This window comes from Periplaneta americana, chromosome 15 (genome assembly GCF_040183065.1).
Source record: "Periplaneta americana isolate PAMFEO1 chromosome 15, P.americana_PAMFEO1_priV1, whole genome shotgun sequence".
NCBI lineage: Eukaryota > Metazoa > Arthropoda > Insecta > Blattodea > Blattidae > Periplaneta > Periplaneta americana.
Window position 1 is genome coordinate 166,497,803 of NC_091131.1, and position 24,346 is coordinate 166,522,148.

General features: G+C 36.2%; 1 protein-coding gene across 2 annotated transcripts in view; it reads left to right on the forward strand.

Annotated features, from left to right (window-relative positions):
• Window positions 1-24,346, forward strand: part of Crag (DENN domain-containing protein Crag) — a 219,850-nt gene that overhangs the window by 114,185 nt on the left and 81,319 nt on the right. For both annotated transcript variants that reach the window (XM_069848500.1, XM_069848499.1), the window contains exons 16-20: window positions 3,954-4,077; window positions 10,229-10,425; window positions 13,159-13,334; window positions 18,383-18,526; window positions 22,900-23,176. In XM_069848500.1, the coding sequence (XP_069704601.1) occupies window positions 3,954-4,077; window positions 10,229-10,425; window positions 13,159-13,334; window positions 18,383-18,526; window positions 22,900-23,176 (918 nt within the window). The remainder of the gene's footprint in view (window positions 1-3,953; window positions 4,078-10,228; window positions 10,426-13,158; window positions 13,335-18,382; window positions 18,527-22,899; window positions 23,177-24,346) is intronic.

The window sequence follows — 24,346 nt, forward strand, 5'->3', positions numbered from 1 at the left end:
GGACCACATTGGACGAGCAGTACAAGAGACAGACAGCTATGGAGAAATCTAGAAGCCACCGTCCTCAGTGTGTAGTGTGATGCGAATCTTACAAGTGCATATAGTGTTTGTGTACATAGAACACTGCTTAGGATTGGCTCACCTAACGAGTGAAGTCTACTGAGCCAAGCCCTGTCAGTCAGGAGACCCTTGCCCTTACGGGATCTAGCAGGCTAAATTTATTATTTGTTATATTATTATAGGTCTGAACATGAGCAGCCTTTCGGGAATTCGTGTCGTGTTTCTATCATGAAATTTTCTGAATGAGTTGAAGTTTTATGTTAAGGTTTTAGTTTTCAACAGGGAATCAAAATGTTTCATATTTTCTCTTTCTTCTTTTAAAACTGTAACTTAAAATGTTATAGTTAATAGAAATTAATTTTGCTGATGATCTTGACTCGATTTTTATACGTTAATTGAAGACTTGAATTGTCAAACATTCCAAATCAGAAATTTACGGAATTTGACTTTTAAGTTGTGTTTGACATAAGCTACTATCCTGTGAAAAAGAGTAATCCAAGTCCTGCTCTAACCCTTTGCTTTTGAATCATACAAGTATTTATTTGCAAGCCTATGTAGTTTTTTTTTTTTTTTTTTTGCTTTCTTGAAAAAGTTTATTTCAATGGACTTCGGATGTTTGTCAATTCAGGTCTTCAATTTTAAAAGAACAACGTTTGCTTGAAAAAAGTACAGAGTTGTTCTCACTTACGTAATTAATTGGTTCATAGTCCTTTACGCAAGTCAGATTTTACATTATGTAGGATTTTTTACCCTCATCATCACCTGTCTACATACTTGTATATCGCAAGCACATAAGACAAAATATGCTATGTGTAAATTGCTGTAGTATAGAACAAATTAAATAAATGCTGTACTAACAGAAAGACATATTAAATGAAACGTGAAGATTACGTTACATCTCCATTCATTCATTGTTTTCTGCTCAAGGACACTGCAAACTCAGCATTCTCCAATCTTTCCTATTTTCTGCCTTCCTCTTAGCCTCTGCATATAATTCATATATCATAATCTCGTCTTAGCATCTGATATCTATTTTTGTCTCGAACTTCTCTCCCGTTCACCATTTATACCAGTGCATCTTTCAGTAGACAGTTTCTTATCAGCTAGTGACCCAACCAATTCCTTTTTCTCTTCCTGATCAGTTTCAGCATAATCTCTATTTTAATCATAAATTTAGTTGGAAAAAGAAAAGTATAGTTGAAATGAAACATAACATACAGTATTGTGCCTACTTAAAATGAATGAATGAATTGAAATGAGTCGAGTCCTTTTGGTCCCCTGCACATAGGCCACTTAAGTGGGCCCATTGTGCCCAAAGTAACTGAAGTTTACCCAAGTCCTGAAGCTTCCTTGAAGGTCAGGATTGCTCTCGGATCTACTTTCCTTATTTCCTCTGGTCCCAGTCTATCTGAGCCCAGTAGGAAATATCTGATTGTGGACAAATACTCACAATCACATAGCATGTGGAGCGAAGATTGCACTTCTCTTTCACACTGTGAGGTCTGCAGTCAGTCCCATCACGTGCCGGTGTTTCCTTAGAGTGTTGCGTCCTGTTAATATCTCTAAGCTGTGCACGGTTGAATGATGAAAGTATCCTGACATTCTTTTGCTAAGACCCTCTGTCATTGTTCGAGCTTGCCTAGTGTCATAGTGTGCCATGTTGGTGAATCACTTACTGCATGATTCCTTGGAGTAATCATACATGTACGTCCATATTCCGTATACGTATTTAAGAAGCCTTTGATGCAGAAGAGATCAAGCATGTCTCTAGCCCATATCATTACTGTTCTTCATTGAGCTTGGCACCTCCTGGATATAATATAGCCATTCACAGTTACCAGATTGTCTCCACACCATGAATCAGGTCTCATTTCAAATCTTTACTTGTCTGTGAATAATATAGAATCCCACTGGGTCCACTGAACATGTTGATGTGCCTACTGCAGTCTTTGATTGTGATTTTTCCTTCTTATTGGTGGGAACCTAATAGGACATCAATGACATGGATTTATACATGTTGATTACACAACTTTTAATACTGTATCACTTAGGAATAAATAAATTTAAATATATATATATGTGACTTTCACATGTAAACTTGAACTAAGTTTAAAAATACCTTAGTTACTAGTTTCGGCTTGGAAGCCATCTTCAGAACTGCGTGGTCCTTGCATCTCCTGGTGTCTTCGTCCCCAGTGAAGGTCCTTTTGTGTTGTGTAGTGTGGAGTCAAATAGTGTGTGTGTTCTGAAATTCAGTTATGTGTTGAGGATTTGTTGTGGGTGTGTTTTTGTGTATCTGTATATTTCGTATTGTTCTAGTGTGTTTACTTTCTGGTTTTTCGGTTGGATATGTAGAATTTCCATGTCTGTGTCTATGTTGCTGTAGTTGTGATTGGCGTTTGTGGTGTGTTCTTTGTAACGTGTTTGAAATGATCTGCCTGTCTGTCCAATGTAGAGGTTGTTGTGCGCAGCTATTAGAAGGTCTATAAAAATAAGAATATTAGGAAGACCCGTATAAAATAGCCCATTCAGACGTGAATGAAATGATTCATAGGCATTTGTTTTTCGGCATGTTGAAGCATTGACTGTGCCCAGATGTTTGGGGGGAGACCTTGCATCACTTGCGATATAATTATCCAACATGTAATCAGTAAACTGAAGGACTCTATCGTCTTGAGGTTGCAATGCCATGATGTCATGTCTAAACATGTCATTCACTTACAACAACTTTAAGAACTCTCCTATTTCCGACATACATACTGTACATACATACATACATAGTGTTCTGCCAAATTGCAGGTCTTTCACTGCAAACTTACCATTCTCCAATCTTTCCTATTATCTGCCTTCCCCTTTGTCTCCGCATATGATCCATATATCTTAATGTCGTCTATCCTCTGATATCTTCTGCCCCAAAGTCTTCTCCCATTCACCACTCCTTCCAGTGCTCCTTCAGTAGACAATTTCTTCTCAGCCAGTGACCCTGAACTTATATTCTTTTTCAAGACCAACAGCTTGAATTTTGCGCCACCAGCACTGTTCAAGATGAAAGCGACAGCCCTTTATTTTTGTCTCAGGAAATATATCGCTATATAGATAATGGATTAAAAATCAGGATAAATGCATACCATCGCTATAGAAATGGTGGGGGTAGCTGAAACAGAGAAATTTAGATCTGGCCACACATAGACCATGTAATAAAATATCCCGAGTCACACTTGCACATGTTTGTCTGATCAGCTTTTCGTCTGCGTCGCACCTGGATAGTCCCCGATCTTGGCAAATTCTGTGGCTCCAAGACAAAATGTGATATATCATTTTTACAGTTTTTCAGAAGCAAGCATTTAAAGTTTGAACGACTGTATAAAATCATAATCATATTTCATAACAACTGGTTAGAGAGAGAAAAAAAATATACATATGCATGTCATCCTTTGCCACAATATGAATACCATCAGGATGCACAACATATCGCAAAATTACATTTTCGTCAAAAATTGACATATCACCTTTTACCTTGAAACTACAGAATTAAGGTCTATTTTGAGGACTCTTTCACATTTGATTTCACATTTTGTGGACACAAACTAGAAGAAGCTAAAGGTTCTTGGAAAATGTAGTCATTTACTGTAAGCACTACTTGTTTCTTTATTGCCTCTGGAGGAGCTGTGTTATAAGTAGTCAGCATTTGTATATTTGGTATTACACGAGATTAGAAAGATTTTATCTCACCCTACATTTGCCATCTTGACAATAGGTACATATTTACTGTTTAATGTCTCTGAATTTGATGTACATTATTACTACTGCTAGGTACAGATATTATAATTATTTTAATGTTTTATTTTATGTACATTGCAGTTTCATTATAGGCATTGTTTCTCTTTATTCAGTTTATGGTTCATACATTTGCCAAGTTACGCCATGCAATCAAGATCAAAGGCTGCAACGTGTCTTCAAACAGCTTACGAGTTCCTAGTCAAAATACAAAAGATGAAGCTGCAACCTACAGATGAGGTGAGAGCTAATTGTTGATCTTTTGTATTTATAAAATGAGAGTCGATTGAAGCAAAGACACTACACCTTTTCCACTTGTATTTCAGAAAATATCAATTTAATTTCAGAAATTATCAATTGTATTTCAGATTTGTCAATTCAATTTCATATAGCATCAATTGTATTTCAGAAAACATCATTTGTATTTCAGATTTGTCAATTGCATTTCAGAAACTATCATTTGTATTTCATAAGTTGGTGGTGATTGTGCTCGTGCAGTACAATGCAGTACAATTCATCATGCTGCAACTTTATGGCTATGGAGAATATGCCTGTCGGATGCTAAAATGCAGTAAAGTTGAGGATTTTTTAAATCCATTTTCCATTTTTTTAAATATATGTTAAAATCTCAAGTGGGCCTGCATTTGTTATTTTATGAAATAAAAGTGACTATGTAATCTTAAATGCGTTGCTTATTTTCTGAAATTCAATTGACTGTGTACAGTACTGTACTGTACAGTAATACATCCGTCAATTTATATTGTTCCTATGTATGTAATAATTCGATAAATAACTTCGGAATTTATTACTGCATTAAGAAGTACAGTACAGTATAGTACCTTTTTAAAAATCCTTATATCAAACCGAATGTACTTTATAAGAATAAAAATAAAACAAAAAATTGAAGATACAAAATCTGAAATACAATTGAAAAATTTGAAATACATTTGATACCATCTGAAATACAATTGACAAATTTGAAATACATTTGATACCATCTGAAATACAATTGATACTATCTGAAATTGAATTGACAGATCTGAAATACAATTGATAATATCTGAAATTAAATTGACTAATCTGAAATACATTTGATAATTTCTGAAATGCAACTGGAAAAGGTGTAGATAAAGATACCATTTGCAAAGGTCTTGCCTGTTTTGCAGTGTTATCAACTTAGTGGTTAAATATCCCAGGATATTGTAACTTTTATTATTTCACAACAATAATGAGACTTGTATTTCTACTTGAATCCCACACCCGTCAACAATGGGTATTCCACTCGACACTGCAACACAGTAGTTGTTATTGCACTCCACAGAACGACAATGACAACTCATATGGGATTATTGAGAAGAACAACAATGTACTTCTAATTTCAACTGATGTTCACAAAGTACTACGTACAAAACAAAACTGTCAGTTCTCAGTTTACAGTTCGTTCGTCTTGGCTAGTTCTTCCAGCTCACTCACTCAAGTTCACTGCACTTCGAACCCAGGACTTCCAGAGACAGTTCATTGCACTTCGAACCCAAGACTTCCGGACGCGTTGCCTTCGCCTGGACGCTACCACAGTTACTCAAGTTCACTGCACCTCGAACTCAGCTTCACTGGATACGTCTCCGCTAACTAACTCTCTCGCAGCTGACTGAAAAACTAAACTGAACTGACCCGCGGCTATCTCGCCCTTTTTATTTATTAAATCACATGTTCTCGAAAGTACTGCGTCCCGAAGTTTCTACAACAATTGGTCTTCAGACGTTTCTTTAATTCCGCCGCAGTCGGTTTCCTTCCCCCTCTCTCTGCGCTGTGGCCCAGCACCCGGCGAAGCTCGCGTCTCCTCTCCCCGCGCCCCTCCTTTCTCCCCAGACGCACATTCTCCAGTCTTTCCTATTTTCTGCCTTCCTCTTTGTCTCCTCATATGAACTATATATATTAATGTCGTCTATCATCTGATATCTTCTTCTGCCCGTTCACCATTCCTTCCAGTGCATCCTTCAGAAGGCAGTTTCTTCTCAGCTGGGTTTGCAGTGAAAGATCTGCCCTTGGGCAGAACGCTATGAATGAATGCAATAATTAGAAACGAAAATAACAAAACTTCCATTTAGAAATTATTGTTGAATGTGAAGTATTAGAGCAGCTGAGAACAGTGCTTATGTGCAGCCGATTTTGTATTGTGGGCTAAAAAAGTCTGCATACTCAGTTGAAGCCAGATACTGAGTAAATATGAGCCCATATTTGATTTAATTTCCTGTCTTTTATTATAACAATGGTCCATCGCTGTGGGGTAACAGTCAGTACATCTGATCGTGAAACTAATGGGCCTGGGTTCAAATTCTGGTTGGGGCAAGTTATCTGATTGAAGTTTTTTCCGGGGTTTTCCCTCAATTCATTAAGAGCAAATGCTGGGTAACTTTCAGCAGTGGACCCTGGACTCATCTTGCTAGCATTATCACCTTCATCTTACTCAGACGCTAGCAGTTGATAAAGCATCGTAAAATAACCCACTGAAAAAATTATAACCATGACAACTTCCAATTTAGTTTACACTATTGCAACACACATTAGCATAATATTGTGTTTGCAGCAGAGAAACTGAGGGTAAAAGTGTGGAATATGAGGTGATACATATGTCATTTTTGCTCTAAGTAGGTATGAAAACAAGATATGCAAAAGAAATTACTATTTTGTCTCTTTTATTATGTCTCTGACCCTTTTCTCGTCCTCCTCATCACTGGTATTACTGACTACGTCATCTTGGACACACATGCTGATACTGATATTACCAATGCTTTCTTCATTTAAATTATTAGCATTATCAATGCCCTGAAGTAAGTTCACACTGATCCATTAAATCACTTGCATTTGTGCTTTGATTCACTACTATTTCAGTCTTCGCTTTTTTATTTAAAAATGCAAGATTTTACTCTTTCAGAGTGAAAATATTAATAATATAACTTTAAAAATGTATTAAAGTTGTTTAGGGGTTAGGAAGATCAACTCGAAATGAATACTAGAAACAGGATGATCAATGAAAAAGATACACCCCTTACAAACCGTTTGTTCCAGCCACTGTTGAGCACAAGTAAGGAATACTGACTGGCTGGTGCGATAAGCGGTTGGTCATTTATTACATTGACAGTAGCAAGGGTAACAATAATAATCTGCTGAAATAATTTCTGTTATGTCAGCTGTTTTGAAGGAAAGGTGTCGAGACAATTGTAGAAAAAAAATTCATTGCTTCTATAGCTAAGGTGGTGTTTGTTGCCCCAAGAATAGATACACTTGCAAAAAAATGAGTACTAGAAATGGAAGTCGGAACATTGTATTAAACTGCCTGTTTTGAAAAGAAGGTGTCTTTCAAATATCTGAAAAAGATTTATTTTATTACCACTACTAGCCGAGGGAAGGAGCAGAAATGGAGGAAAAAAATCATCCCAACTTCAAGGACGGAACAAGTGTTAGTTGTAGATCAACACATGTAACAGGAGGGAATAGTAGTGAGTTCAGGAACCCACATACTGATGTACAAGGAGAAGAAAACAGTAACATGATCATGCAGCGTAAGCGGATTCCTAGTCTCCATACGATGGCGGTAAGATTAGCGCACTCCAGAAGGAATGCTGGCAATAAAGGAACAAGGAACACGGGCGCTAGAAAAAAAGGCGAGTGGGGATAAAAAGAGAAACCAAGAGTCAGGAAGTGATAGGGAAGAAAGTAGTGAAAAGAATAAGGGTGCAAGTGTAAGTGGAAATCTAGTATATGCAAGTGAAAGCATGGGGGGGGGGGGGGGGGAATAGAAGAGGAATAGAAGAAACCATTCAAATCAATACCAGCAGTGAATCGGTGTCTGGTAGAGTTCCCGGGTAGCTTAGTTGGTAGAGTGTTGGTACGTTTAACCAAAGGTCCCGGGTTCGATACCCGGCCCCGGAACAATTTTTCCCTCGAAATTATTCAAATCAACTTTACAGGGAGTTATACCTGAAAGCTTGATTTGCATAATATACGTCACTGTTCGTTAACAGAAAACCACAATTTAAGTCACACAGAGTTAGTGTGCACTCAATGTTGGCTGCTTGACGGTTGTCAGCCCACTCTGAGGTCTGTGGTTATAGAGGGAAAAATTGGATCAGTGTCTAGTAGAGTTCCTGGGTAGTTCAGTTGGTAGAGCGTTGGTACGTTTAACCAAAGGTCCCGGGTTCGATACCTGGCCCCGGAACAATTTTTCCCTCGAAATTATTCAAATCAACTTTACAGGGAGTTATACCTGAAAGCTTGATTTGCACAATACCAGCATAGTTAACCCACTTATAGGGTCAGTGAGTGTTAGAGATAAGGAAATTGAAAGGAAAGGAGACATAAATAGAAAGAAAGACAGAGATAGAAATAAAGCTGAGACGAATGGTAAAGAAAGGTCAGAACCTGCGACAGCTAGAGATTTGGATATTAAAATTTCAGAGGTATTAGATGTGATTAAAAATGTGGGGATGTGATCAAAAAGTGCAAGTAAAGTGGAACTATAAAAAGATCGAGAATATAAGGGAGAGAGAAGTGTATAATCAAATGTGTAGAGATAAAATATAAGTATTTATAGGAAGTGAGAAGAGTGAGAAAGGATTAGGTGTAAATGGAGTAGCGAGAAAGTGAAAGTGAGCGCAAATAGGAAAGAGTGAATAATAATAGTGAAAAAATGTTAAGAGAAGTGAACAAGTTACAGCATAAAATTAGTATTAACATTTGAACATTGGAACAGTAAATTAATATAAGGGAAAGATAGGAGAAAAGGTCAAAGAACAAATAGGATAATGTTTAGATGGGAGGTTTGGACTTTTTCCATTGCTGGTTGTCACAATCAAAAATTAAGACACAACGTTTCGAAGGGTGGTTCTCTCTTTGTCTTCAGGTGGAAGGAAGTAGAGAAAGGAAAAAACCTACTGTTGGGGTCGTTACGTACAGCTATTCTCTATGACTGATCGTTGATTCCTGGCTTCGGTGGAGATTCTAATTAAGAAAAACCCGAAGTCATCAGTCATACATAATAGCTGTACGTAACGATCCCAACAGTAGGTTTTTTTTCCTTTCTCTCCTTCCTTCCACCTGAAGACGAAGGGAGAACGACCCTTCGAAACGTTGTGTCTTAATTTTTGATTGTGACAACCAGCAATGGAAAAAGTCCAAACCCCTCACCTAAACATTAATGATCCACCATTGCGCTCCAACCCCTCATTTAGATCAACAAATAGGATAAATAATACAATATGATAATTTATAGACAAAAGTGAAATTGAGATTTTAGTGAATATTAGTTAGAGAAAAAGGGGGGGGGGGTTGAAAGTAGTATAGGCTAAAATATTAGATATATCAGGATTAATGAACAAATAGGGGATAGGAGAGGAGAAATATTGAAGGGGAGATTAGACCGAGCAATAAAAAGGTGCATACAGTAGTGTAAATTGGAGTATTTGTGTAGGCGTGTACTGCTTATAATGTGTTGTTGTTTTCTAATGCCAGGCGTTTGACAATAAAGTCATTTGACCTCTTGCACTCCAATATTTTTCAAAGATACTATCATGACTAGTCACTGAAGCACAGATTTTGAGATGTTCCGAATCCATTTCTTGGTTTGAGTTGCACAATGGGCAGTTAGAGGACTGATATATTCCAATTCTATGCAGGTGTTTGGCCAAACAATCATGGCCTGTTGCCAATCTAAATGCAGCTACAGACGATTTTCGTGGTAAATCGGGAATTAACTGTGGATTTTGATGCAGAGAGTTCCATTTTTTCCCTTGGGATTGAGTTATCAAATTTTGTTTGTTGAAGTCTAAGTATGTAGATTTAATAAATCTCTTCACAGAGTAATACGTAGATTTAGTAACAGGTCTGTAAGTAGCAGTGCTGCCCTTCTTTGCTAAAGCATCCGCATTCTCGTTTCCCAGGATTCCACAATGGGATGGTATCCATTGGAATGCAATTCTTTTATTGAGTGATATTAATTGAGAGAGCAAATGTGTTATTGTAATAATATGTTAATGGTGACACTAGATACAGAAATGTGAGGTACACCATTACATGTAAAGAAGTGCTGTGACGAAATATATATCATATCATATATTGCCACTACTAGCTAAAAATGGATGTTTATTGAACCAACTTGGTGTAGTCCCTTATTCTTAGGCTGTCTTCCCATTTCACTTCTCGCATAAGCAAGTGAAACAGATGTGTGGATAAGTTACATTTTCCAGTACTAAAATATTTTTAATATCATTGTTGAGTTTCGGCTGTGTCCATTTAATCTCTGCTCTGCTTGACTCCAAAGGATGCAATGTCGAAGCCACACCTAAGTAATTTTCTAATTATGGTCGCTACTACTTTTTTTCTTTCTATTCAGGTTTGTTACCGAGTCATGATGCAACTGTGTGGGGTGTATAGCCAGCCAGTGCTAGCTGTTAAACTTCTGTCACAAATGAAAAGAAGTGGTATTCAGCCCAATGCTATTACATATGGGTTTTATAATCGTGCTGTTTTGGAAGCAACGTGGCCTTCAGACTGCACAAATTCCAGCCAGTTGCTCTGGAATAAGCTCAGGTGAGCAAGAAAATAGTTCCCAGGTGAAATAAATGTGTATAAAATTTGCAATATTAATAGAAAATTATGGAAATTGTAAAACATTAATTAGTTGGGAAACTTAAAACATAATGAAATAAATGCTAATGTAATCCGGTTACAAACAGACTGGGTAGCCATTATGAAGAGAATAAAAAAAATCTACTTTAAAAATGAAAAGATTCCTCTTATACAGAAATAAGATATAACAAAGGGAAATTAATCCACTATTCGTACAAGATATATACAGGGTGAATAGTAAGTAATGTCAATAATTCTGATGGTTGATTCCTAGAGTAAAGAGCAACAAAAAAATGAAGTATCATTTTGCCATATTTTGAATAGTTTTCCAGAAAAACGTGCATTTTAAAATACATTATGAGAACTCGCAATGCTGCGTCCTACAGTCAGCTGGGAGTACAAATGAAGTTGTGTTGCTTCAAACAAACCTCTCCACCTGGATTGTTGAAGGTCAATACCATCATGCCATGCACATTGCATTTAAACTCGTAAGAAAAAATACAGATGATGTACATTTTAATTTTTGTGTTTAATCAACCAATCTTCTTAATGTATCCAGCTGTTTGCTGACAACATAAAGGCCACTATAGTCCACTGTAGTCTATTCAGTTGTTTTTCACGAGAAATGAGGGGTATTTTGATCGGTGTTCATTATCGATGCCTGTTGCTAGTAGCCAGAGTTGGGGTGTAGTCAGGGCTGGGCAGTATTTGAAATACATTTGAAATACATTTGTATTTTGTAAGGGTTTTCGAAAGTATTTTGTATTTAAATACATAAAATTGATGTATTTTGTATTTCAAATACTCAAAATACTTTTTTCTTCTTCTTGTCCTTCAAGTTTTGGATTTCGATTTGAAGAATGAATTTTTGTCTTATTTGCCTACCCATTTCAGTTGTGCTAGCCATACACTTAGTTTTCTTGCCACAACTGATTTCCTTAATGCCATGAAGAAATCTCCAACAGCATCAAGGATCCATCACCCAACACTTGCTAAATGTTTAGCATTATGGAATGCGTCTAGGAGACTCAAATACTCAGAAATGATATCAGATGTCTTGAAATATTCATTAAAGTTTCCTTGCCCAACTCGATGGAATTCTCTTTATGACTCAATGTCTCAAATATTGCAATTCAAACATGATATAAACAGTATATGTGAAAACTGGGATTGCCAACCTTCAAAGATGTTGAGTTTCAGTACCTTGAAGAATAGTGTGTAGTTCTGAAACCCATTGCCATAGCCCTTAATTTAATGCAAATGAGAAGATGTGCTATTACGGCCAACTTTTGTCCACATTAATTTCCCTTAAAAACAGATTACATATTCTGTTAGCTAGTAATCTAGGAATGTTGTTCCAGTCAAGTTATGTGAACACCTATTTTGTGATCTCAGCACAAATATTAGTTTTGTTGACTCTGAATGCCTGCTATATGTCAGAATCATCTATTTGTAGATGTACACACTCACTGTGTTGGTTTTTAAGGTTTGTTTATTATTATTATTATTATTATTATTATTATTATTATTATTATTATTATTATTATTATTATTATTTGTAATTAGTTATAAACATGTTTCTTTTCACTTCGTATTTACAGGACTTAAAGTTCACTGACTTTAGACTTATTAGCATATACTTAATAGATAATGATCTGTTTTGTTACGTAATTATTATGTTAAAAGGTATGTTTTTGAACTTTTTCATATATCTTTATACTTGACCAAACCTTATTTACAGTCTCATACTTTAGGTATTATATGTCGATAGTTTCCTTTGTTTATATTTTTATTTTTTGGTTTGTTTACATTCTTAACTTGTTTTCTCTAGTTGTAGTTATTTAAAATTATATCTGAGAAAGTTTACAACAAATAATTCATGAGAACAGTGTTGTTATAGTGACTGGCCACATTCAAACCAAAACTGGCTTCCTAGGTATCTGAAATATTTTATAGAAAAGCATAACAGATAATTGCATGAGATTGAAATATATATGATATCCTAGACCTTTCACGTTAGAGATGATACACCATAAAGTGGCAAAACATCAGTTATTAGTTAATTGATTGGAATAGGATACTGCAAAAGTACATCGTTATTGCATTACAGAATTATTTATTTTTGATACAAGTAACATTTCTTTATGTATTTATTTATTTACCTTTGTACCATCAATAAAAAGCATTTATGCTTTTAATTTTTTAAGTTATTTTAAGTGGCATAGTCTTTGCATGTAAGTACTTACGTGGTATTCTGAAACTCAAATAAAATACCATTTCGGATTACATAGTAAATTACGTACATCAGTATTCTGAATCTTGATCATATCCACTCATGTATAAATTAATGTCGAAAATGTACACGTGAGAACGGAACCAAATCACTGTAATGTCTAATTCTGATTACCACATTCAAACCTCGTGCTCTATTTCGCCCCTGGCCTTGTCTCCTCTCAACAGTACCAGACATACTGGCTTGTAACTGAAAGTGGCTCTGGTATATACATATAATAATAATAGTAATGGTAATAATCTAAGAAAACATGTTGCAGTAACAAGAAAACATCCCCAATTTCTCGTCAGTTTCGCCCTTTGTCTTGCTGACCAGTGCTTTTTCATAGAATATATAGTGAAGTTATCAGAACTACACACATTCTTTTAGGTGCTTATTGCAGAATATTATTTTACTTGCAGAAATGTGATTATTGGTGTGGCCTTGTTCCGACATGCAGGAGTCCGACGCAGGATTTCCGATGACTCTATGTCTGTGGTAGATGGTGCTGATGTAATATCACATGCATCTCTAGATAGTGGCAGTTCACATCAAGAAACTGCTGCTATTGAGTCAATACCACATGATAACAAACTTGGTAAGTTATTGTTGTGCTATTTACTAAGTGAATTGTAGTTGGAACTTCAAGGTCATAAATTGAAATATTTTAATTTAGTTATTTTATTGTCCCATATATTTTTTCTGAAGATAAAATATAATTTAACGTTGACTTTATCAACAGTAAGTAACAGTAACACTGAGGTAAGCTTTCTGAGTTATATTACGATTCCTGCTTGAGAACTACAACAATAAGTAGGGAATAAAAACATTTACGTTTTGTAGCGTCAATGGCATTTCTAGGAATAAATATGTATATTATTGGAGGTTGATAATTGAGGACTTCACCCGAATAATGGCGTATACGCTTATACGCCCGTTTTCCGACGATCAAGGGATTAGATAGTTGAATGCGTATAGTACACTGTAATAAATTTTCGTAAGTCTAGCTTCAACACGTAACACAGGACACAATGTTACGTGTTTACGTTGAACGAGTGAACGCACCTACTACAGCGGCAGTCACATGCTGTTGCAAGCCGTACTGTAGTAGGCTAGTATTCGATGTTTAGGTCTTCTTCAGGTTGTCACTTGCAGCAGTGAATCATGACCGAAAATGTGGGAAAAAGAAGCTTGTGAACAAAACTAACTGGAAAACTGAAGAAATGAAAATATATAGAAACAGTGGCAAGTCATACACAACTTGTACAGACAAGGATATGGAAAAGAAGTCAATTACACCGGTAAGAAGATGATGTATGAAAATGTGTAGACATGAAATTTCAAAGGACGATCAACTCTCAATTTTTAAACGTTTTTGGGACATGGGTTTGAAATTAGAACAATATAATTTTATTACTTCTTGCCTTGAAAGAGTGAATCTAAAAGCTAAGAAACTTCAGTCATTCAAGAAAAGGGATAATGTGTGGAAACATAGTGTTTTCTGTAATGGGGATAAAAAAAATTGATGCGTGTCGAAACTTTCTATTGAGTCTATTGAAAATTTCAGAGAAACGATTAACAACAGTTCAGAATAAACTGGTTCCAGGTGACATCCTCAATGATAAAAGGGGTACACACTTAAATCGTCCTCATACAATCATGATGCAAAAGTATAAACAAGTGCAATACAGTACATCAGGGGTATTTTCAGCATTTGGAAGACGGGAATGGAAGTGTCGCAGCTGAAACTTTTGAGTCCAACACATATGAACCCAGTGCCTTTGAAACCCTCCAAGGTGAAGAACTTAAGCGACCTCTTACAGTTTTTAGATGGAGATGTCCAAAGTTGGCTGAACTCAATGGTGAATAAAGCCAGGACATCATCACGCAATGGTGAAGATGATTCTAGCAACAATAGTGATGATGCATAAAGAATAAAAAGACCTAAGAACAAGAAAACCATAAACTGAAAATGTAATGCTATTTTGTAGGCCTGCTTGTGTAATTATTAAATAATTTTATTTAATATGTTACGGTAAATGTATATTTCATTTTGTTGAATTTATTTTATTTTACTTTTTTCAGACAAAATTATTAATAAAGTATTAGATGTTCCCATATATCATTAATTTTCATGTGAAGTTAGACACCTAGAACATCAGAATAATTAAAAACAGTACTAAAGCATATTATCGCTGGAAAAAGGGCATATAAAGAGTTTCATATTATATTTATTTACTAATAGCAGAACATACTATTTGCTCATATGTTTCAATAATTTTGTTTTAAATATCCTCGAAAGTATTTAACAGTAATGAAAAACTTTTTCGACGTAACTATGATGAACCTGACAGCTTACAAACATTGAAATTAGTTTATATCAGAACTGCATTTTGTTGTATACGCCCTTATTCAGGTGATGTCCTCAATTAAGCCTCGATCGGACAGGCTCGTTTAAAATCACCACCAAACACACAATACAATTTAAAAATGACTGAGACAGTGAGGTTTTAATACATTACATTATTTTATGAACATCCTTCCTTATCAATAAATATGTGTAGTGCCATTGAAGATTATATATTTTTATTTGGTTCACTAGTTTGTTGTACACTGAACATGTAGCAGCACCAATGTGCTCTATAAAGAGATATTGCTGTTCCCATTCACTTTGAAAAATTGTAGACATAAAATACTTCTGTTTTTCCGGCTCTGATACACTTGCCATCGTGGAGCTTGTTTCCAAAAGGTACCAAATCTATAATTTTCGAAAAATGAGTTACAAACGGCAGTGCATACTTACTAGGTTTTGGCATCTGTATACTAAAGAATTTTTGTCAAAAAGTATCTAATTCCGTCTATAGAGGTCGTCTAAATTTACATTTTACAGCAAAACATACCTTATGGTTTCAGCTTTCATAGCATAAAGTACCTCCTCCTCTTTCAATGATGTGGCTGTGTGCTGTTACGTAAATTTTCTTAAATTTTTAATGGCTGCTGTGTGAATTTTGTGTTATTCTGCATAACATTTTTTATGCTTCTTGTTATATCGCTTTATGGTGAACTCTTAAAAATGGTTTCTGATATTTGAGATGAATACATCAATGTGCCAGAATGTACTGTCAAATAAAAGAATCGTAAAATGTCTCCAAATTCATTGTAAACAAAGTGTACTGAGACAGGAAAAGCTTAAAGTTGCTGCAAGTGCAAAACCTGAATTTCATACACACATACAGGTAATAACTTTTGTAAAGCATTATCCATTTCAAATAAGGATATGTTCGTGAAAACAAGCAATACTGGGCCAATACAGATGCTGTGAGGCAAACAAAAATTATAATGGGATACAAAGACATAAAACCTCATAAAAGACAGATCCAAGGGCTAACAAGCAAACGTTCTGATGGGGGCAGATAAAAATGTTAAATTTTTTTCTTCCACCATGTTAATAATGTCAAAAGAAGTGCTTATACAAATTTTGGCCGCTCGACCACAATTACGAGGGCCGTAAAAAATATGTTTGCCAGGAGCCGTTAACAGAAAAAGAACACAATTTCATTGGACAAATTTATTGGAAGATACACAGCAATTTTTGAGCTATTTTTCAAAATATTTTCCATCGGAATTGAGACATTTCTCATAACATGGGATGCACAGAGAGAGGTCAAACGCTGGTTCCGATCTGAGGCGGCTGACTTCTACGACACAAAAATTGGTCTCATTGTATGACAAATGTCTCAGTTCCAGTGGGGAATATGTTGGAAAATAGCGCAACAACAGCTGTATCTGTTTCAATAAATATTTCAATGCAATTGTGCTTTTTTCTATAAACAGCCCCAGGGAAAATCACTTTCTGGACGGCCTCGTAATTGCGGTCGAGTGGCCAAAATTTGTATAAGCACTTCTCTTGACATTATTAACATGGTGGAAGAAAAAAAATTAACTTTTTTATCTGCCCCCATCAGAACGTTTGCTTGTAAGAGCTTTAAAAATAGTGAAGCCAAATGACTGACTATTCAGCATAGTAGGTGTACATTCTGCTTATGCAGTGACTCCAAAATGCTCAGAAGTGGGATAAGATATGATTGTATTTTGGTTCAACTGAAAGAAATACCAAACTGTAGCCGTGTAAAACAAATTTAAAAAATGACTTGATATCGCCACTTTCTATTAGGAGGTATCAGTTATACAAAATTACACTTTACAAGAGAGTCATGAAAGTAAATAACATGATATCAGATGCACCTTTATTAATGTTATTGACGTTCGCTATGATGTTTGATAAGTTTTGCTTCTGTTGCTGCTGGGACAAGATGTTATTTCTAAATGTTGTCTTATGTATGAAACAACATTGTAATTAATACTAAATGTCACAAAATATATTATTATTGTAAGTTATTTAGTCATTAAGTGCACTGTAGAGAAATCTTTTCGAGATTTTATGCCAAAACATACCAAATTCAAAATTAAATTCCCAATAACTTTGGAATAAAATGTGGAATAACATAAAATTTGCTATAAACATCTTAAAAGAAGTGCAGATAAACCCTAAATAAAATATTGATATATGTTGTTGTTTTCTAATGCCAGGCGTTTGACAATAAAGTAATTTGACCTCTTGCACTCCAATATTTTTCAAAGATATTATCATGACCAGCCACTGAAGCACAGATTTTGAGGTGTTCCGAATCCATTTCTTGGTTTGAGTTGCACAATGGGCAGTTAGGGGACTGATATATTCCAAATCTATGCAGGTGTTTGGCCAAACAATCATGGCCTGTTGCCAATCTAAATGCAGCTACAGACGATTTCCGTGGTAAATCGGAAATCGACCGTGGATTTTGGTGCAGAGAGTTCCATTTTTTCCCTTGGGATTGTGTTATCAAATTTTGTTTGTTGAAGTCTAAATATGTAGATTTAATAAATCTTTTCACAGAGTAATACGTAGATTTAGTAACAGGTCTGTAAGTAGCAGTGCTGCCCTTCTTTGCTAAAGCATCTGCATTCTCATTTCCCAGGATTCCACAATGGGATGGTATCCATTGGAAAACACTCCAATATTGATATATTACAATAATTATTGTAGCTTCAGTACTTTTTTTGCTCTCCTGTAAAATTTATCCAGCTTGATTTGATACCTTTTGGAAACAGCTGCACAAATGTACTCCGCCACTGAACATTCCAGCTAGAAAGCAAACACAACATTCGTCCGCCCTGAGTGCTGCCCAGTACTGTGGCACAAGCGTTCTTCCCACAAGTTGCAGAGCATGCTTAAACTCCTGTAGAATCCTCTTTGTCTTTGGGTCCTTTGTTACAATCTGGTGAACAGTGACTCTGAAATCCGTTCACTATTTCGAATGTAAACAAAAAAAGATGATAGTAGGCTACACTCTTCACAGGTAATATAATCTGTGGGTCATGGTTTACGCAGATAATTTTTTTAACTTGAAATACTACGTGTTAGCATTGTGAACCAGCAGACTCTTATCTTACATATTCTTAGATATAATCGAAACTCTTGTCATTTTTAACTTTTAGGTCATAAAAATCCGAATCCTGACTATGAATCAATCCATAGTAAAACATCCAGAATTAAAAATGGAAGGTAATGATTACATGTTATCATATTGTTTATTTATGTTTCAGGAAATAAAGTTGCTAGTACAATACATAACCAAGATTCAGTGGACTATGCAGCATTTGATCGCCTCCGTTCACGTGTTGGTAGCATTGTTAGATCAACTGGAGGACTTACACTAACATCAAGAACTGCATTGCAACAACAACCTTGTGAGTTCCATAAAAACGAGTATTATTTTCTGGCATAGTGTACAAGTAATTTGATGATTTGGGTTTTCCATTCTACCTTCTATAATATGCACATTTAACTAATAGATTATTGTAATATTCACAATGTCATAGTTTTCTCTGAATACTAAAAATAGTACGAGAATTATGTGGTTAGCTACCTATCTAAGGATACAGCATTTTGAAAAGGTACATTTACTGTCATTAACAGTATATTGCGGCAAGCTAGTAAGAACTTGGTGGGCGGAGACTACAGGGGAACATAAATGGAGCAAATTGTACTATGTGAATTAAATCTTGTTTTAAATTACTCCATTTTAACAGTGTTGGTCAGTAAATGGACAATTATCATAGCCTTCGCAACTTATATAAAATTGTTAATGTTCACACCTCTCCGTTATGTTAACATTAGGCATACCTTCAGTCATTCGTCTTCAGAACTGTACAACTGTACAATTCATTTTCAAAAGAAAACTCGACATTTTTCTCTTAATTTGGATTCAGTAAAGCATTTATTTCTCTACTGTGCTCGAAATACGTGTCCCGAATTTTTCAGTTGGGCTCAACTGCAGTATTTGTCCACCTATGCTTTAACATCTGAAGGAGTGCCAATATATTTCTTGCGCTTTTTGCGCTACCAACCTTAACTCATCTGCCTCCACTGTAACAAAAATTGTTACTTATGCCAATCTTCCTCTCGATGAAAACCCAATGCAGGTCGAGCAGAGAGTACAAGACGCACAAAGAATGTAGAACACTGCTGTCTTTATTACAAACTATTTGTAGTAGGGATGGTTCATCTATGGAACCACCAACATAGGAACCAATTAGGGTCGAGTTCGAGCTCCGAAAATATAATTCTTCATTGTAGGTATAAAAAATTACAGAAAAAGTCCAAAAACATGTACACACGAAATTATAGTCTGTAGTTTGGACTCAGTGACGGCATTATTTCCTGAGTTCGAGTGCTGAAAAAATATAATTCTTTCTTAGAGGCAGGAAAAATTTAAAACTTGTATACACAATGCACATCTTCCGCCAAATTACAGCCTGTAGTTTGAACCCAATGATATTATTCTCTGAGTTCGAGCCCCAAAAATTTATAATTCTTTATTAGAGGCATAAAAAATTTCAGGAAAAATTTAAAACTTGTATACACAATGCACATCTTCCGCCAAATTACAGCCTGTAATTTGAACCCAATGACGGAATTACTTCTTGAGTTCGAGCCCCGAAAATGTATAATTGCTTATTGTAGGAATAAAGAATTGCAGAAAAAATCTAAACTTGTATACATAATGAACTCCCTCCATTAAATATAGGACTGTAGTTTGAACCTAGTGAGCTTGTTATCTCCTTAGTTCGAGCCCCTTAAAATTAAAATTCACTAATGTGGGTATGAAGGATTTGCTGGAAAATCTAAAAAAACCCTCACATATTGAACCCCTTCTGCTAAATTTCAGTCATCACTGTCTCCTCAGTCATTGTTTTATTCTCAGTCTTCTCTTTCCTGCATGAACTGAACATTGAGGCGAGAGACAGTGGACAGAGGGAAGGCAAAGGGCAGAGAAGGCACAAAAAAGACAGAGTGAACTGAGTGTACAGAGAGTGGACTAAAAGTTCAGAGAGTGGACTGAGAGTACAGAAAGTGGACTGTGAGTAGGCCTACAGAGAATGGACTCAGAGGACAGAGGGTAGGCTGAGATAGATGGAGCACTGAGGGGATAGTGAGGGAACTAAGAGAATAGAGGGGGACCAGAGAGTGGACTGAGAGGATAGAGAATGGACAGAGAAGAGAGAGTGAACAGAGAGTGATCTGAGAGAACAGGGAAGGGACAGAGAGTAGACTGAGGTGACAGAGAGTGGACTGAGAGCACAGAGTGTGGACTCAGAGGACAGAGTGAAGACAGAGAGTGGACTGAGAAGATAGAGAATGGACTGAGAAGACAAAGAGTGGACTGATAGGATAGAGAGTGGACAGAGAGGATAGAGAATGGACTGAGAAGACAAAGAGTGGACTGATAGGATAGAGAGTGGACAGAGAAGATAGAGAATGGACTGAGAAGACAAAGAGTGGACTGATAGGATAGAGAGTGGACAGAGAAGATAGAGAATGGACTGAGAAGACAAAGAGTGGACTGATAGGACAGAGAGTGGACAGAGAAGATAGAGAATGGACTGAGAAGACAAAGAGTGGACTGATAGGATAGAGAGTGGACAGAGAAGATAGAGAATGGACTGAGAAGACAAAGAGTGGAGTGATAGGACAGAGAGTGGACAGAGAAGATAGAGAATGGACTGAGAAGACAAAGAGTGGACTGATAGGATAGAGAGTGGACAGAGAAGATAGAGAATGGACTGAGAAGACAAAGAGTGGACTGATAGGATAGAGAGTGGACAGAGAGGATAGAGAATGGACTGAGAAGACAAAGAGTGGACTGATAGGATAGAGAGTGGACAGAGAAGATAGAGAATGGACTGAGAAGACAAAGAGTGGACTGATAGGACAGAGAGTGGACAGAGAAGATAGAGAATGGACTGAGAAGACAAAGAGTGGACTGATAGGATAGAGAGTGGACAGAGAAGATAGAGAATGGACTGAGAAGACAAAGAGTGGAGTGATAGGACAGAGAGTGGACAGAGAAGATAGAGAATGGACTGAGAAGACAAAGAGTGGACTGATAGGATAGAGAGTGGACAGAGAAGATAGAGAATGGACTGAGAAGACAAAGAGTGGACTGATAGGACAGAGAGTGGACAGAGAAGATAGAGAATGGACTGAGAAGACAAAGAGTGGACTGATAGGATAGAGAATGGACAGAGAAGATAGAGACTGGACTGAGAAGACAAAGAGTGGAGTGATAGGACAGAGAGTGGACAGAGAAGAGAGAGTGAACAGAGAGTGATCTGAGAGAACAGGGAAGGGACAGAGTAGACTGAGCTGACAGAGAGTGGACTGAGAGGAGACAGAGTGTGGATCGAGAGGACAGAGGGGACTGAGAGGACAGAGAGAAGACTGAGAGTGAACTGGGGAAACTGCGAGTCAGAATTCTTTCCTCTCAGTCCTCTCTGCTCACTCACTGTAATTTCAGTACTCTCTCTTTGATATCGGTCCATTCTGTTTCCTCTCTCTCTCTCTCTCTCTCTCTCCCCCCTCCCTCTCCCTCTCCCTTTCCCTTTCCCTCTCCCTCTCCCTCTCCCTCTCCCTCTCCCTCTCCCTTTCCCTCTCCCTCTGCATGTATTTTGGTTAATGGTGAGAAAAGAGTTTTCTTTAATCTCACAGAAGACTTTAAATGTGTTACTCCAATTCTGCACATCTTATTTGTAATAACAAGCATTTCCTTGTTTGACAACCAAACAACAAAATAGACTTTGTCCATTGAAGAACAACTTCGAGTTTACCTGTCAAAATTGCGACCTAGAATAAAACTATTGTGTTTCAATGAAAAAGCACAAATTGCACATTGAACTGACAGTGAAATCAAATTATACACTTGAGGAACTGTTTATTTCTATTTGAGGGTTAATCTTTTGAACATTTTTTGCGATTTGGAAATAGTTTTGCCCAAATATGTTGTTGTTGTTTTCTAATGCCAGGCGTTTGACAATAAAGTAATTTGACCTCTTGCACTCCAATATTTTTCAAAGATACTATCATGGCCAGCCACTGAAGCACAGATTTTGAGGTGTTCCGAATCCATTTCTTGGTTTGAGTTGCACAATGGGCAGTTAGGGGACTGATATATTCCAATTTTATGCAGGTGTTTGGCCAAACAATCATGGCCTGTTGCCAATCTAAATGCAGCTACAGACGATTTTCGTGGTAAATCGGGAATTAGCTAAAAAAATATAAATACAGCATCTGTTAATAATGTCCTCTGTAAGATATAACTTGAAAGTGAATGTCTTTCTATGAATATTATTATTAAATCAATATTGTTTATTTTTTTTTAATGAAATAGCAGTGATATGGATCACCTACTGTACAGCACAAGCTTATACTGTGGCCTAGGTGAAAACATTATGCACAGGCTGCCAGGGTTCCCGTAGGTTTAATTAAATATTTCTAGAGTTCTCCAAAGCGAAAAAGATTGGGAAACGCTGCTCTAGGCTGTAATTTTCTGTATGTCAATTTAGTGGGGGGATCTTTCCATAGTTGTTATTGTTTCCAATAGTCCTGAAGATTTTAGCTTAATGTCATTTTTCTTCTGGCCTCCCAACAGAGAGCCACATCGTCATTTCTGTCTTGATGTATAAATTTGAAGCTAGCATTTTATACATTATAATAGATATTTACTTATATATACTTAGTTGTGAGAACTCTGTAAGCAGAGTTTTTTTTAACTGATTTATAGTTGAGAGCAGTGCTGGTCTGCTGATGACTGGACTGTATGATGGTCCCACTTTATCAGAAGAAGGAGACTTATTTGATAGAGAATTATCAAATGAAGTTTCTACATGTGTATCTCCCAGCAATGCAAGAAGACGGAATCGTAGTGGAAGTTGTTCAGAATTCATGTTCGGCTTACGTCAGGGCCACCTCTCAGGTAGTGGCAACTGTCAAGGAAGTCCGCAGTCACCACGATCTCCAGATGCCAACAGTCCATCTGAATGTTTTCGTCTACTGATCAGGTTTGTCAATTTTCCCTGTATTCGAATAGTTAGTGGTTGTTTTTAGATTGGCGGTATGGAAATTAAATGCTTGTATACTCCAACATACTGAGGAATGTGACAATAAGTACTCGTAAATACGATCTATTTTGTTTTAAATAAATATGTATTTTATAGAACAGCTTTCTGTATTGTATTGTATTGTATTTATTAACATTCCCTGGTATTCATACATTGCTTTACAGCTAGAATACGGAACAAGTCAAAAAGCTTAATACTATTATAAAGTCTTAATTTATAGTCACAGTCTAGATGAAATATATACAGACGAGATTTACAATATAGTCTACTAGTTCAACACGAAGTTTTAGTATGAATTTCATGAAGCGTTACTGAATGTCATGAATTCACCTACAGAATAGAAGGCATGAGAAATTAGGTACTTCTTTAATTTGGCCCTAAATAATCTTATGTTTTGAGTTTAATTTTTTATATCGATAGGGAGGCTATTAAAAATTTTTACTGCCATATAACGCACTCCTTTTTGATAGCACGATAGACTTGCCAGTGGAGTATGAAAGCCATTTTTTGACGTGTATTTATGCTATGAACTGTTGAATTAGTTACAAAGTTTTCACGTTTACATACGAGGAAGATTATTAATGAAAAGATATACTGACAAGCCATGGGCATTATTTGTAGTTTTTTTTAAATAGTCCTACACTATTCCCTAGATTTGGCACCTACTATTATTCTAATTACTCTTTTTTGTAATAGAAATATACTGTTACTATCTGTGGACTTTCCCCAGAATATTATTCCAAAACTCATTACCGAGTGGAAGTATGCAAAGTATATTGTTTTTAAGGTATTGATATTTACTATCTTTTGCATAGATCTAATAGCAAAACAAGCTGAATTTAGTTTGGGGGTAATCTCTTTAATATGATTTTTCCAGTTTAACAGACATTTGTAGCATTATACAGTAATACACTCGTAAGATAACACAACATGGAACAGTGGGGGTACACACTTTGGCCACACTGTCTCCCACTTGTCAGAAGCATAATCAAAAGTGTATGAATGGCTACAGCATTGGGACAAAAAGTTCTTGTCTGTGGGCATTAGGAAGTTGGTACAGTGATGAAACAAATGTGTACTTGTATGAGGGATATAATGAAAAGAACCAAA